This window comes from Triticum aestivum, chromosome 3B (genome assembly GCF_018294505.1).
Source record: "Triticum aestivum cultivar Chinese Spring chromosome 3B, IWGSC CS RefSeq v2.1, whole genome shotgun sequence".
NCBI classification, from domain to species: Eukaryota; Viridiplantae; Streptophyta; class Magnoliopsida; order Poales; family Poaceae; genus Triticum; species Triticum aestivum.
This window is the reverse complement of record NC_057801.1, coordinates 316,441,408-316,457,755: the sequence shown is the minus strand read 5'-3', so window position 1 is coordinate 316,457,755 and position 16,348 is coordinate 316,441,408. Positions and strand designations below refer to the sequence as shown.

Here is a 16,348-nt window from a genome sequence, read left to right as displayed (position 1 = left end):
GTTCTAAAAATATGTTGATAGCTTTCAACTAAAATGTTTTTGACATTTAGAAAATGTTCACACATTTAAAAGAAGTCTACATGGCATTTTTAGAAAATATCAATACAATGTACCCTCTCCATTTCTTTCTTTGCGTATTATATTGGTTTGAAGTCAATTTTTTTAAAGTCTGCCAAAATTTATATTAGAAAATATCAATATCTACAATACCTAATAAATATCAATATCTAATGATGTTCCTGTCAATATTTATTTGTTTGACTTCAAACGAACACGGAGTAAAAAGGAATGGGGGGGAGTAAAACATGCCAACATAATTTACAAAACAAATGTTTCATGCCATACAAATAAATGTATGTCACACTTTAGAAAAAAATGTATGCATTTCAGAAAATATGTTCGTGACATTTTAATTTTTTTTGTACAATCTAAAAATGTTCGCGTAGTTTAATTTTTTGTATCACAAAAAGTGTTTCAATGTACGCTTCGAAAAAAGTTTAACACGTATTCAAAAAATGTTCAAAGCATGTGTTTGAAAAAATATTAATCATGCACTTGAAAAATATTAAACTGTTTTAAATTTATAAAAAAGTTACAATGTGTATGCAAAAGTAGATATCAAAACATATATTTGAAATAATGTTGATCATGTATTTGAAAAATGTTAAATGTATATAAAAGAACTGTTCATGTTGCATATGAAAAAATCTACAATATGTATGAAGAATTGGACATGTGTTGATAAAAAAATAAAAATGTAGAAAAGGAAAAAAAGAAAGAATAAATAAAGAATTTTGAAAAGAATAGAAAGTGAAACCCAAAGACAACCGATGCAAGATAGTGAAAAAACAGATAAGGAAAACAAACTCGCGTGCAACTACAGTTTTGGGCGTTCCTAATAGGTGAGACGTATTAAGAAAGAGTACGGGCAATAGATAGCCATGACATGTTTAATTCTCGTCCATTAGAAAAGTATTCTGAGATATATATGATGGGCTCCCGAGACGCGGGGGCGGGATTCGATCCTATGGCCTCCTGGTTAGCGCACAGTGATCCTGGCCACTAAGTAGTCATCGAATTCATGTTGCACTACTAGGGTGCGATCAACTTGAACAAAACAACCCGGGTATCCATAGTCTTTTCATTTTTTTCTTGTTTTCTCCGGTTTTTGTTTATTTTTTCTTCTTTTTTCTTTGTTTCTTTCATAGTTTCCAATAGCTTCTTTTCCTTTTTGCCATTTTCTTCATTTTTCTTTGGTTTTGGTTGTTTCTTTCTCGTTTTCATCTGTTTTTCATGTGTTTTCCCTTGGGGTTTCATTGCTTTTCTACACATTTTTTGTATATATCTAATGCATTTTTCTAATACACGTTAAACATTCTTCAAATACTTGTTCAACCTTTTTTGAATACATGGTCACCATTTTTTCTATACACATCTAACATTTTTTAAATGCTTGATTAACATTTTTCAAATACTTGTTCAACATTTTTCTCAAATGCTTGATTAAGGTTTTTATGTACATGATCAAAATTTTCTCTGTTTTTCCTCGGTTTTCACTAGCCTTTTCTTTTCTTTCTCTTTCTTCATTTTTTCTCAGTTGTGTTTGCTTCTTTTCTCGTTTTTCATTGAGTTTCTTTTGTTTTCTTTGTGGGTTTCACTGTACTCTATAAACAGTTTCGAGTATATGACATTATGACTAATACATTTTCCTAATACACATTTAACATTTTTCCAATAGAAGATTCATGTTTATTGACTACATGGGTTTTTACATACATACTTTTAACATTATTTGAGTGCTCGATTAACATTTTCCAAACAGCAAATTGACAATTTTTTGAATATATGGTCAATTTTTTTCTATAAACATTTTTTTTCCAAATGCTTGATAAACATTTCTCGAACACAGGTTTAACATTTTTAGTACATGGTCAACAGTTTTTTATACACACTTAACATTTTCAAAGACAAGTTTAACATTTTAATACATGTTAACATTTTTCTATACACATTTAAAAGTTTTAAATACAAGTTTAACATTTTTCAAACACTTGCTCAACATTTTTCAAACACTTGCTCAACATTTTTTTCTTTCAAATGCTTGGATTAATATTTTTTGAATATAAGAGCCTGTTCGGACTCTCTCCCCTCTCCAACTCCGCTCCGGAGCGGAGCACCATTTAGTTCAAATTTGGAGAGTCGCTGAAAAGGCACTCCGCGCGCTCCGCTCCGTGCTGATGGAGCGGAGGGTTGCCAAACAGGTCCTAAGTTTAATATTTTTTAAAAACATGGTCAATATTATTTCTATACACATTTAACATTTTTCAAAGACAAGTTTAATATTTTTTGAATACATGGTCTATATTTTTTCTATACACATTTAGCATTTTTCAAATACAATTTTAATATTTTTGGAACACTTGCTCAACAATTTTAAAAATTTATTGGATTAACATCTTTTAAATATACGGTCTATCTTTTTTCTCCACTCATTTCGCGTTGTATATTCTTTGTATACATGAGAACCAATTTTCCTATTCGCATTAAACATGTTTTAAATGCTTGATTAACATTGGTTGAAATATTTTCTGTAAAGTATTTTTTGTAATATAGAATATATGAGAATATAAATAAAGTAAAACAAAACAAAAAACTTAAAAAAAACAAGAATATGGCCTCAGGCCTGTTGTCAGCGGCGCAATGGGCCGGCCTACTGTGGAGCTCGCCTTTATCGGTCCAGTTGACATTCCCGGTTCTGTAACACAGGGGTAGCCCATAAACTGCCACCCCATCACTTGGCGGGAAACGCCGCATCTGTTCCCGCCATTCTCCTCTTCCCGCCGCCGCCTCCCGCCATTTACCCCAGCCCCCTGCCCCTCCCCCTCCCGCTCATCTCCACCCCAACCCTCGTCTCTCTCCCTCTCTGGCCTCTCTCTGCGCGCAAGCCATGGCGTCCAACGGCGTCGGAAACAGCAACTCTCCCTACTGTAAGATCCAATCGCCAGCTCCCTTCTCAAGATCGCGTTATTTCTCCACTGACCTAACGATGCGCGCGGCGAAAATCTTATCGTATTTGCTGACTTTGCAGCTGCGTCGTCGCCGGATGTCCGCCCGTCGAGCCCGCTCCCGGCCACCAACTCATCCCCTCCCCAGTCCGCTCGCCGCGCCGGCGGCCGCCTCCGCCGCGGCCCCACCTCGTCTCCCTCCCTCGGCGGGTTCGAGACTCCGCCGCCACCGGGCCGCCGCACTCCGTCCGGTGCTGGCGCAGCCCGGCAGCGCCAAAACTGGACCGGACGGTTTCCGCCAACTCCGTCCACTCCCATGTCCACCGACGACGTCCCGCTGTCCTCCGAAGCCGGGGAGGAGGACACGCCCGAGACCGACGGCGGCGGCGTCGGCGCCGATGCCACCCCGGTCTTCGTCTGGGGCACCAATATCAGCGTGCAGGACGTGAACGCTGCCATTCTGCGGTTTCTGCGCCACTTCCGGGACCCCCGCGACGCCGGCCGCGTCGACCCTGTCATGGACGAGGGCAAGTACATGCGCGCCATCCACCGCATCCTCGAGCTTGAGGGTGGCGAGTCGCTCGATGTGGACGCACACGACGTCTTCGACCACGATCCCGACCTATACGGCAAGATGGTACGCTACCCGCTCGAAGTGCTTGCCATCTTCGACATCGTCCTTATGGACCTGGTGGCGCGTATGGAGCCGCTGTTTGAGAAGCACATTCAGACCAGGATCTACAACCTCAAGTCATCCATTTGCTTGAGGAATCTGAATCCGTCAGGTGATTACCTGTGCCCAGACCGTTGATGTTCCAACATTATGTGCCCGCCCATTGTTTAACCGGCTGTGCTATTTGTTTTCGTTGCAGATATTGAGAAGATGGTGTCAATCAAGGGTATGATAATTCGATGCAGCTCAGTCATACCAGAGCTCAAGGAGGCTGTGTTCCGCTGCCTTGTTTGCGGCTTCTACTCAGAACCTGTCATGGTTGACAGAGGTATGACAGTTGTTTCACACAATGCTGATTTGTGTTCAAATTTTTCTTGTGATTTTGTTTACTGCTCATCAGATGCTGACATATTATTGTGTATATATACCTGTCATGATTATGATTGTCCCTTGTCTTAATCTGTTTTTGATCAGACTCCAATTTAACTGTCAGCTAATTTCCATTTTCTCTCGAAGTACTTGTAAAATAGCACCTCATGTCCCTGCCCTAACCTTTTCAGAGTTAAGGGAAAGTACTAGTTACAAATCAAATCATATGGTGATTGATGTTCCATCTATTTATATTCTTACATCATGAAACTAATGTTCAATATTCTACCTTTTTAGGGAGAGTAACTGAGCCACACATATGTCAGAAAGAACAATGTAAAGCCTCAAACTCTATGACTCTAGTGCATAACCGATGCAGGTAGCTATATTCTCTATTCAGTCTCTTTTGTTGTGTTACCATGCTTTACTGATTCAGTATCCTGACTATTTGATGGAATATATTGTTCATAACTAGATTTGCGGACAAGCAAATCATAAAGTTGCAGGAAACACCAGATGAGATACCAGAAGGTGGCACTCCTCATACAGTCAGTGTTTTGATGCATGATAAGCTTGTTGATGCTGGAAAGCCTGGAGATAGGGTTGAGGTTAGGAGTATAACTTTGTTTGCATTGAATAATATCTTTGCTTGTGGGTTTGTCAGGAAGTGTTAATTTTGCATTTGCACCTTTGATAGATCACTGGGATATATAGGGCCATGAGTATCAGGATCGGGCCAAGTCAGAGGACAGTGAAGTCAATATTCAAGGTAGATGATATGAGATTGGGTGTTATCCTATTTGTTATGTATGATTTTCTCTTCTGAAAACGCTTTAAATTGTGCTGATGTATTGTCAATAATTTCCTTCTTTGATCAGACATACATTGATTGCCTTCACATAAAGAAGACAGACAAGTCCAGGCTTCATATTGAGGACTCTATGGATACTGATAACACCAATGCTAGCAAGTCTTCTGAAGATGGCCATGTCACAGATAAGGTCTGTCCCAATGTCCTTGTATATTTTGGATTGGACTTTGTGGAAATCTTGTTAATACTCTCTTCTTTTCTGATCGCAGATAGATAAATTAAAAGAGCTTTCAAAGTTGCCTGACATCTATGATAGATTAACTAGATCACTGGCTCCAAACATATGGGAACTGGATGATGTTAAGAGGGGCCTGCTTTGCCAGGTATGTTCATGCAATGTTATCTTTTCCTTCAGAAGTTTATCTCGCAAGCTAATAGTTAAATACTATGTACTGCTTAGCTTTTTGGTGGCAATGCTTTGAGGCTTCCTTCTGGAGCTAACTTCAGAGGTGACATCAATATTTTGCTTGTTGGTGATCCTGGAACGAGCAAATCCCAGCTTCTCCAGTACATGCATAAACTGTCTCCTCGTGGTATTTACACAAGTGGAAGAGGCAGTTCGGCAGTTGGCCTTACTGCTTATGTTGCTAAGGACCCTGAAACTGGTGAAACTGTAAGTTGACCATGATTCCTTTCATTTCATAATAAATCTTATGTACTTGCATCTTTAATAACCAGCATGGTGCATCTTAGGTTCTTGAGAGTGGAGCACTTGTTTTGAGTGACAAAGGTGTTTGCTGTATTGATGAGTTTGATAAGATGTCTGATAATGCCCGAAGCATGCTGCATGAGGTTTGCCCTTTCGCTGAACTGTCCTCTCCAAATTTGCATTGAATATATGATTACCGAAATATGTTTCTTAAAATGCAGGTGATGGAGCAGCAGACTGTATCCATTGCAAAGGCTGGAATTATTGCATCTTTGAATGCTAGGACATCTGTACTAGCATGTGCCAATCCATCTGAATCACGTTACAATCCAAGGCTTTCTGTGATCGACAATATCCACCTTCCTCCAACACTGCTGTCAAGGTAAGTTGTATGGCTTCATGCAATGTAAAGTGGACAAACAACTAGAACTTTAGAAGTACTGTAATGTGGACAAATAATTAGAAGTACTGTAACCGTAGTCATGTATTTCTTATGCAGGTTTGACCTGATTTATCTGATCTTGGACAAGGCAGATGAACAAACTGATAGACGCCTGGCTAAGCATATTGTTTCATTGCATTTCGAGAATCCAGAAGTAAGTCCCAGATTTTATATGTGAAGCTTTCACCAAACTGCTCCGTTTGACGAAGATTGGTAGAAGTACAAGAATTTAACAAATTATAACACTGTCCTAGGATCATCCAGTTCCTTATTAGTTATTCATGCTGCTGTGCAGGTAGTTGAGCACCAGGTCTTGGATTTGCCCACGTTAGTTGCGTACATCAGCTATGCAAGGAAGTACATTCAGCCAAAGTTATCTGATGAAGCTGCAGAAGAATTGACCCGTGGCTACGTTGCAATGAGGCAAAGGGGGAACAATCCTGGTAGCAGAAAGAAGGTATTCTAGTTGTATTGCCTTGCTCATATGCTTTTAGTTATAATAAGCCATTGCTGATTTTCCAACTGGTGGGCAGGTCATCACAGCAACAGCTAGGCAAATTGAGAGCTTGATTCGTCTTAGTGAAGCACTGGCGCGAATGCGTTTTTCGGAAGTGGTAATAAATTATTTACTGACTTTGTATACTTACTAATGATCAGCTTGTTTGGGGCTTGAAAGCCTCTGTTGTTGTTTGTGTTTGTTTACTGATGTTCAGCTTCATACTATCTTCATTATGTTTTGTCTTGGGAGGCTGAAATTTTTGACCTTGTGGATGGGTAGGTTGGAGTGCGAGATGTAATAGAAGCCTTTAGGCTTCTTGAAGTCGCCATGCAGCAATCTGCAACCGATCATGCAACAGGTCAGTTAGACCTGCTTTACCTTGTCATACATTTGTTCTTCTTATTTCACTAATTTGCAGTCCTGATATGTATATATATATATCTTTTGATCACAAAAGGGACGATTGATATGGATCTAATCATGACTGGGGTATCCGCAAGTGAAAGGCAGAGACGTGACAATCTTGTTGCGGCTATCCGAGACCTTGTCATGGAGAAAATGCAGCTTGGAGGGCCCTTGATGCGTATGGCTGAGGTAAAGAAGCCTTACCTTTCAGTTCATGTTGTGTGCCCTGATACCATAGCTATTTGCCCCTTGTCCTGATCCAAGTATTGTTCCTGATCACCGCACAGTTGCTGGAAGAAATGAGGAAACAGAGCTCCATGGAAGTTCATCAGCATGATGTAAGTGACAAGTCAAGTTTCCTTTCTACTGGCCTGATTTGGTGGCCTGACATATATGCATGCTAATACATTCCTGGATTTTGTTTTACGCAGCTCCGTGTTGCTCTTGGCACACTGCAGAGTGAGGGCTCTGTATTTGTCCACGGAGACAGTTTCAAGAGGACCTGATGGCAAGGACGTTGTAGCCAGCATCAACTGAACCTACCATGCTCCCCTCTCCAAGATTGTTGAAGATCTGATCTCTTTGTAGAGCTGGGTGCTAACCTGTTTGGTCTTTTCATGGCCTGTGCCGTAGATTTCTTAATGTTGCTCTTGGGATTGTTATGTTTGCATGAAGGCATATTTTTATTTGTGTTTGCCAGCAATGGATCAATTATGCTGCTACCATTGAGTCTGTGGTGCATAAACCCACTTTTCTTCTTGTCTGGTGGGATCCTGCTCACTTGCAAGCATACAGCACGAGTAGCCCACAAACAGAAGTCTTTTTGCCCTGCCGCACGGTGCTACCAAAACAAAGTCGACCTGTCAGAGTTTGGAGTGGTCGGTCAAGTAACAAGGATGGGATAATTAAACCCATCCTGTTATCTGACGCAACAATATCGTTTGGACCCTCTTGTACATGTCTTCCTTCCAAAGTAGCGTTGGAGAAGCAGTGCAGGTACTCCTATATGCAAATAGAGCAAGGATCAAGAGAGTTGCTCAGATCAAGGAGTAATACTTTCTTGCGGAAAACTGATGAAAGGTGACCAAACCAGGAAGCCGTGATACGTTGAGCGTTTTTTTTTGACGGGGATACGTTGAGCGTTAGTGTCTGTTGACAAGAACAATACACAAAAGCTTTGACAAAACGAGTGACATAAACACATCGACTGACAGATCGCTGCTTGGCGAAGCGGCCGGCATGCAGGTATGCAACACGCGCCGGTGCTAGCTATCCTTCAACGACTTGTGGCAGTGATAGCCCGTATAAATCATTGAGTTTTTTTCCTCCAAAATGGGTATAAATTCATGCCTTCTACAGGAAGAATACCACCGAGCCAACTCACTACCATTCAATTATGGAGGTCCCCTACCATTCTTTTTTACCATTCAACTATGGATATCCCCTCAAAGACTAATTTGGAACTTGAGGGCATCTTCAACACAGACCCTCAAATCGGACACCGCATCTGTACACGGACCGGTGGGATCAGTCCGCAGGCATTGATGTGAGAGCCGGTCATCCACCCGTAGTGTAAAACATATGATTTGAGAATTGCTCGACACCCCTAACCCGGGGTGTGGCTATCTCATTATATAGAGGTATCCAAGGGGTATAATACAACGTTACAGTATATGTGTACATAGCCTACGTATATACAGTCTAACACCCTCCCTTAATCTTAACTATGTCCTGAAGTACAAAGCAAGTTAAGATTGCGCCTACAACCTACAAACTGTGGTTGTGGAAGAGGCTTCGTGAAGATGTCAGCAAGTTGATCCTTTGACGAGATGAACTTGATACAGAGTAGCTTCTGTGCAACACGTTCCAAAGTGATAGTCCACCTCAATGTGTTTTGTCCTAGCATGAAACATCGGGTTAGAAGAAAGATATGTAGCACCAATGTTGTCACAACATAGAACCGGAGGACAAGCTTGAGGGACACGCAGCTCTCTCTACAGAGACTGAACCCATATAATCTCAGCAGTCGCATCAGCAACAGCTTTGTACTCAGCCTCAGTACTACTGCGAGACACTGTTGCTTGCTTGCGAGCATTCCAGGCAATCAAGTTAGGACCCAGAAATACCGCATAATCCCCCGTGGATCGCCTGTCATCAGGACTACCAGCCCAGTCTGCATCAGAAAAAGCCGAGAGCTCATACGACGGTGCAGACTTGTAACGCCCCAAGACCGACGCTTCAGACGCCTTCCATGTTTTTGGTTGTCGTCGTGTGTTTTATTTTGTTGTTGTTGCATTTCATCATGTCATCATGCATATTGCATCCGCATGTTTTTATAAAACTCGTTACCGTTCGTAGTTGCCGATTCTCTCTTTGTCTCTGTTGACCAATTGTTAGACCCTTGTCTTCGTCGACCTCTCTCAGACCCCTCGTGTGCGCCCGAAACCTGCCTCGAACCTAACCCGCTCAGTCATCTCCGTTGGATTCGAATCATCCCCAAACGTCCCTAAAACATCTGCGTTTATTTGTTGGACTTCCCTAAGCCATTTATCTCGGACCCTCCAATTTTAATCGACGGGACTAAATGCCCCTACTTGCTATACATAGTCCATCCCTAGTCCATTTTAGTCAAACCCTAGACCAAGTCCCTACAATTCCTCCACCCCGCCGCCACTCCACCAAACCCCCCCTGGGATCCATCCCCAACCAGTCGGCCTCTATCTCCCTCGTTTTCAGCATCAGACAACCCAGAGCCGCACCCGATCCAGATCCTCTCCCGCCTCTGACCACCTACCGGGATTTGTGCCGTCGACCAACCACAGCCGCCACCTCCTCTGCTCAGGCCCCGAGCTCCTCCTCTCGATCCAGAGCCCGAGCGCTCGACCCCCTCATCCACGAGCTCGATCAGGAGAGGAGCTCCCGATCGTGCAAGCCTCCTCCTCGTCCAGGACCACCTCACCTCCCCGGAGTTTAGCCGCCGGACCAGCAGCGCCGCCCCGGCGCACCTCGACGCCGAGCACCAGCAGGAACTGCTCGCCATCCCCTGCTCCTTTTCCTCTACATCTCCCCCCTTCTCCTGTATCTCTCTCAGCCCTCTCTTGTTCCTCTGCCAGGCCCCCGTCATGGACGCTGGTGCTCCCACCTCCATTCCAGCACCGGGAACGGAACCCCGTGCTAGGATCCACGCCGGTGCCCCGGATCCGGTGAGTCCTTGCACCGCTGCTCCTCCTGCAGACCACTGCTACCAGTTTCTCTTTTCCCCTCCATGTTTCTGCTCTCTGAAGCGGACCGCGTCGATCCCTGCAGGTCACTGCCTTCGTCCAGCTCGAGATCTGAAGGATCCCCGGCCTCGTCCCTGTCTTCAAGTCGCCGCTTCGCCTGCGTTGACCTCCTGCCGCGTTCGCCGCCCCTCCGACGTCGTGGCCCTGGATCCGGCCGGTTCCAGTGCGCCCTCGCCCCGCCAAGTCCCTACTTCCGCGCCTTCTCCAAGTGCCTGCCGCCGCCCTCTGCTTCCCCTGCAGCGAGCAACAGTTCGTCATCTGCCTCGACCGCTCGCTCGCCTCCCCTGCTTCGTGCGCGTGGGCCGGCTGCAGCGCCTTCAAGACCCAGCGCGCCCCTGCGGGCCTCCCTCTCCGCCAACCGGCCCATGAGGCCTGGTGAGCACCAGATCCAACGCCCCCGTGTGTAGCCCGCAGCACAGTTTCGGCCCATATAGTGTTTTTATTCAGATCTGCGATTTTAGTATTTTTTCCAGAGAGTGCATTTTTGCAGAAAAACCCCTAGAGTTCATGCATTTAATAACTCACAAGTGGTGCATCATATGTAAAGCCATTATATATGTAAAATGCTTAGTTTTTCATCTAGTTTCATAATCTGCCACTTTCATCCATGTTTGAAATGTTGAAAATGATGTTTGTTTAAATTTGCTTAAATGCCATGCTAAAATGTTTTATTTCATAACTAAATAACCGTAGCTCCGAATTTAATAAACTTTATATCTAAATGGGGTGGAAAAATGCCTAGTTTAACATAGTGCACTTTATTTTCCTGATTAACAACAATAAAATATGGTTTTAGGCAGAACAGTACAAAATCTAAAATATGGACATGAGGATTTTCCGGAATTGTTGTTCGTTGTTCCGGCCTCATTTAAACTTGCCTAAATAGGTAGTTTTATTATGCTTCACCTCTTGCCATGTTTAACAACATTTAATATTGATGAGTACCTAAACAAGAGTGAACTAAATAATTGTTGTGGTGTTCCGTCAATATGCAACTCGTTGCATATTGAGCTCCACTTAACTTGTAGTATTGTTTGTTGCACTTTGCCATGCTATGCCTCATTAACCCGGACATGCATCATCCTTGGTTGTGCATCATGCCATGCTTATGTGATGGTTGTTTACCGTGTTGTTTGCTTCTTTTCGGTTGCGCTTCTCCTTGATAGTTCCGGTAACATTGCGTTTGTGAGGATTCATTCGACTACGTGGTTTCATCTTGTTCATGGACTTGTTCTTCTTCCTAGCGGGATTTCATGCAAGAAGACCATTACCCTCGATATCACTTCTATCTTTGCTTGCTAGTTGCTTCGTTTTATCGCTATGCTGCACTACCTATCACTTGTTTACCATGTCTCCCATATTGCCATGTCAGCCTCTAACTTTTTCACCCTTCCTAGCAAACCGTTGTTTGGCTATGTTACCGCTTTGGCTCAGCCCCTCTTATAGCGTTGTTAGTTGTAGGTGAAGTTGAAGATTGCTCCATGATGGACACGATTATGTTGGGATATCACAATATCTCTTATTTAATTAATGCATCTATATACTTGGTAAAGGGTGGAAGGCTTGACCTTATGCCTGGTGTTTTGTTCCACTCTTGCCGCCCTAGTTTCCGTCATACCGGTGTTATGTTCCTTGATTTTGCGTTCCTTACGCGGTTGGGTGATTTATGGGACCCCCTTGACAGTTCGCTTTGAATAAAACTCCTCCAGCAAGGCCCAACCTTGGTTTTACCATTTGCCACCTAAGCCTTTTCCCTTGGGTTCTGCAGACTCAAGGGTCATCTTTATTTACCCTCCCGGGCCAGTGCTCGTCGTGAGTGTTGGTCCAACCTGTCAGCCGCCGGTGGTCACCAGGGGCAACTCTGGGCTGGCCTACCGGAAGTTTGGACAATCCGGTGTGCCCTGAGAACGAGATACGTGTGACTCCTATCGGGATTTGTCGGCACATCGGGCGGCTTTGCTGGTCTTGTTTTACCATTGTCGAAATGTCTTATAAACCGGGATTCCGAGACTGATCGGGTCTTCCTGGGAGAAGGAATATCCTTCGCCGACCGTGAGAGCTTGTGATGGGCTAAGTTGGGACACCCCTGCAGGGTATAAACTTTCGAGAGCCGTGCCCGCGGTTATGTGGCAGATGAGAATTTGTTAATATCCGGTTGTAGAGAACTTGACACTTGACTTAATTAAAATGCATCAACCGCGTGTGTTGCCGTGATGGTCTCTTTTCGGCGGAGTCCGAGAAGTGAACACGGTCTTTGTGTTATGATTGTGCGTAAGCAGTTTCAGGATCACTTCTTGATCACTTCGAGCTTCTCGACCATTCCGTTGCTTCTCTTCTCGCTCTTATTTGCATATGTTAGCCACCATATCATGCTTAGTCGCTGCTGCAACCTCACCACTTATCCATTCCTTACCCTTAAGCTTAAATAGTCTTGATCTCGCGGGTTTTGAGATTGCCGAGTCCTCGTGACTCACCAGATACTATCACAACAGTTGCAGGTGCCGATGATACCAGTGCAGGTGTTGCAACCGAGCTCAGATGGGAGCTCAACGAAGATCTTGGTTGTTGCTATGTTTCGCTTCATGTTGATCAGTAGTGGAGCCCAGTTGGGACGATCGGGGATCTAGCAGTTGGGTTATCTTCTTTTCTTTTGGCTTAGTCCGTAGTCGGACTATGTGTGTGCTTTGAATGATGTATGATTTATTTAAGTACTTGTGTGAAGTGGCGATTGTAAGCCAACTCTTTCTCCCAGTCTTGTTCATTACATGGGATTATGTGAAGATGACCCTTCTTGCGACAAAACCACAATGCGGTTATTCCTCTAAGTCGTGCTTTGACACGTGGGAGATATAACCGCATCGTGGGTGTTACAAGACTGAAGAAGCAAGCCATAGGAGGCAGTAAGACTGACATAGCGCAAAATATGCAGCTGACCAGTGAGACGTTCTGGGTGCATGCAGAAACTGACAGACACGGTTGACTGCATAGGAGATATCAGGCCTGGTAATAGTAAGGTATTGCAGACCACCAACGAGACTGTGATACTCAGTAGCAACATCAGACGAGAGAGAGTCACCATCAAGAGCAGACAACCGATCAGTGGCAGACATCGGAGTGTTAACATGTTTGCATGTGAGCATTCCAGCACGACGCAACAAGTCCAAGGAGTACTTTTTCTGAGTGAGAGTCAAACCAGCAGAGGACCGTGAAACCTCAAGACCAAGGAAAAAATGGAGAGCACCTAAATCCTTGACAACAAAATCATCACGGAGAGCAGTCACAAGACGATCAGCAGCAGCAGCAGAGGAACTAATGAGAATGATGTCATCAACATAAACCAAGAGATACATCGTAACCTCAGGGTGATGTAGGAGAAACAATGACGTATCAGCAGTGGAGGGAGTAAACCCAAGAGCCCGAAGAACAGATCCAAGGCGAGCATGCCATGCACGAGGAGCCTGTTTGAGTCCATACATCGCCTTAACCAGACAACAGAGATGATGAGGTCGTGTCGGATCAACAAAACTAGGCGGCTGACGCATATAAACCTCCTCCTCCAGAATGCCATGTAGGAAAGCGTTCTGCACATCAAGCTGACGAAGGAACCATCCGCGAGTAACCGTAAGAGACAATAGTAATCGAATGGTAGTAGGCTTGATGACTGGACTGAACGTGTCTTCATAATCAAGACCATGTAGATGGGAGGTAGAGATGCAAATATGTTTGACAAGTGAACAAGCATCTACCTCATTGTCATAGAAATCATGCACGAAGCACTCGACAAATGGTCGATGGTAGGCATAATAAGCATTCACAACACCGAATAAAATCAAGTGTCTAAACACATGGGTCAAGTGCAAGATAATTCAAGCATAACGTGCATAGGGTGTAGTGAATATAGTGCGGCACTCAACACAATAGAAAGAGAAATTGTACATCATGTGTGAGTCAATAAAGTCAATCATGTGACAAGCAACGGGACATGGCATATGTGAAGAAATGACATTGTTGCAACCAAGCATATGATAGTAACAAGTAATCCAAGAATTGCATGCAACACACAAGGTATACATGTCATGAGGCATGGTAATGTGGCAATGATAAGTCAAAGCAAGATCTCTAGCATATGTGCAATAAGTCAATTTGCAAGCAACACATGAAGTAGGATCCACAATATTCATGCTCATGGTTTGGGGGTTCTCAAAAGAGAAGGATATCACCTTGAAAGCATGCCCTTGTGCGTCCTTCACAATGCCGAAGCACAAGCAAGTACGATGTAGAAGCGTCGTGAGTGAAGGTGGTTCGCTCTCTAGAGCTCGAATGGTCAACTCAAGGGAAGTGGAAGTATCCTACACATGCACACAACAAAACAAAGAACGTATGCGCATGGTAGATAAACACATCATTCATCATGATGGTTCTCTTCTCTTGCACATAACCATTAAAAGCACAAGTGCATGAATAATGTGATGCAACAATGGCTATATTCATGGCATGGGGTATATGGTGCAAAGAGGTAAGGTAAGCATGCTTCACAATAAATATGTCAAAATCTCCAAATATATGTGAGAATGCTATGGGAGCAATCTCATTAGCAAGACTAAAAACATTGTTGAACTCAATACATGGCAAATCATCTAGTATGAGAGAGGCAACATATGGAGACATATGACAACATGTAATAACAATCATGTGTAAAGCATCAAAATGGCTGTCATCAAACGTATGAAACAAGCAAGTATGAATCGTTGGTGATGCAACATAATCAAGCATAGAAATCATGTCGTGCAAACTAGTGGAGCAAAGATGCAACACACTAGAGGAAACCATGGCAATCATGTCATGTGAGCAAATAATGGATATAGGCAATGCACATGACATATCACAAGCACGAAAGCAAATCATGATCAAAAGATCATCATAGGTATGGGTCACAAATGGAACATGGCAATAACAAGCAATATCTCCACCAAGCTTGCAAATACACATACAAGTACGAGAATTTATGATCATGTGAAATGCAAAGCATGGGTCACAAATGCATGACAAAGGCATATGAATGATCATATCAAGCATAGTGAACATGCAACATGGGAAAATGATACATGATTGTGGCTTGAACTACGTCGGTATTTCCCCAAAGAGGAAGGGATGATGCAACACAACTACGATAGGTATTTACCTCAGTAATGAGACCAAGGTTATCGAACCAGTAGGAGAACGATGCAAAACTACATAAACGGTACCTGCACACAAAGAACAAATACTTGCAATCCGACGTGTTAAAGGGGTTGTCAATCCCTTTCGAGTAACGGTGCCAGAAATTGTCAAGTGGATGTGATAAAATTGTAGTAGATTGATAGATGCGAATAAAAGCAAATAAAATTTAGCGAGGTATTTTTGGGTTTTTGATAATATAAGTCAGAAAATAAAAGTGAAAAATAAATAAAAAGGCAAATAGCAAAGATCTAAAAATATATGATCAGAAAATAGACCCGAGGGCCGTAGATTTCACTAGTCGCTTCTCTCGAGAAAATAGCATACGGTGGGTAAATAAATTACTGTTGGGCAATTGATAGAACTTCAAATAATTATGACGATATCCAGGAAATGAACATTATATAGGCATCATGTCCAAGATTAGTAGACCGACTCCTGCCTGCATCTACTACTATTACTCCACACATCGATCGCTATCCAACATCCATCTAGTGTATTAAGTTCATGGAAAAACGGAGTAATGCAATACGAACGATGACATGATGTAGACAAGATCTATTCATGTAGGAATAGACCCCATCTTGTTATCCTTAATTGCAATGATACATACGTGTCATTTCCCCTTCTATCACTGGGATTGAGCACTATAAGATCGAACCCATCACAAAGCACCTCTTCCCATGGCAAGAAAAATCGATCTAGTCGGCCTAACTAAACCAAAGATTCGAAGAAGAAATACGAGGCTATAAGTAATCATGCATATAATAGATCAAAAGACTCAAATAACTTTCATGGATAAAAACATAGATGTGATCATAAACTCAAAGTTCATCGGATCCCAGCAAACACACCGCAAAAAGAGTTACATCAAATAGATCTCCAAGAGACCATTGTATTGAGAATCAAAAGAGAGAGAGGAAGCCATCTAGCTACT

General features: G+C 43.0%; 1 protein-coding gene across 1 annotated transcript; it reads left to right on the top strand.

Moving 5' to 3' along the window:
* Positions 1 to 2,814: 2,814 nt before the first annotated feature.
* LOC123069799 (DNA replication licensing factor MCM4) lies at positions 2,815 to 7,635 on the top strand. The gene is made up of 18 exons (XM_044492736.1): positions 2,815 to 2,987; positions 3,089 to 3,790; positions 3,878 to 4,006; positions 4,345 to 4,426; positions 4,523 to 4,655; positions 4,745 to 4,816; positions 4,926 to 5,048; positions 5,128 to 5,241; positions 5,319 to 5,531; positions 5,612 to 5,710; positions 5,789 to 5,949; positions 6,067 to 6,163; positions 6,305 to 6,466; positions 6,543 to 6,623; positions 6,788 to 6,866; positions 6,966 to 7,102; positions 7,201 to 7,251; positions 7,345 to 7,635. The coding sequence occupies exons 1-18, from the start codon at positions 2,948 to 2,950 to the stop codon at positions 7,417 to 7,419; spliced, it is 2,550 nt and encodes an 849-aa protein (XP_044348671.1). The 5' UTR covers positions 2,815 to 2,947; the 3' UTR covers positions 7,420 to 7,635.
* The last annotated feature ends 8,713 nt before the right edge of the window (positions 7,636 to 16,348 follow it).

Excerpts from the sequence above, each read along its gene's own strand:
- LOC123069799 (XM_044492736.1), top strand. The coding sequence starts at position 2,948 with ATGGCGTCCAACGGCGTCGGAAACAGCAACTCTCCCTACT. Across the intron at positions 5,242-5,318 it reads AGAGGGGCCTGCTTTGCCAG|CTTTTTGGTGGCAATGCTTT; the intron begins GTATGTTCATGC and ends TGTACTGCTTAG. Across the intron at positions 6,467-6,542 it reads ATCCTGGTAGCAGAAAGAAG|GTCATCACAGCAACAGCTAG; the intron begins GTATTCTAGTTG and ends ACTGGTGGGCAG.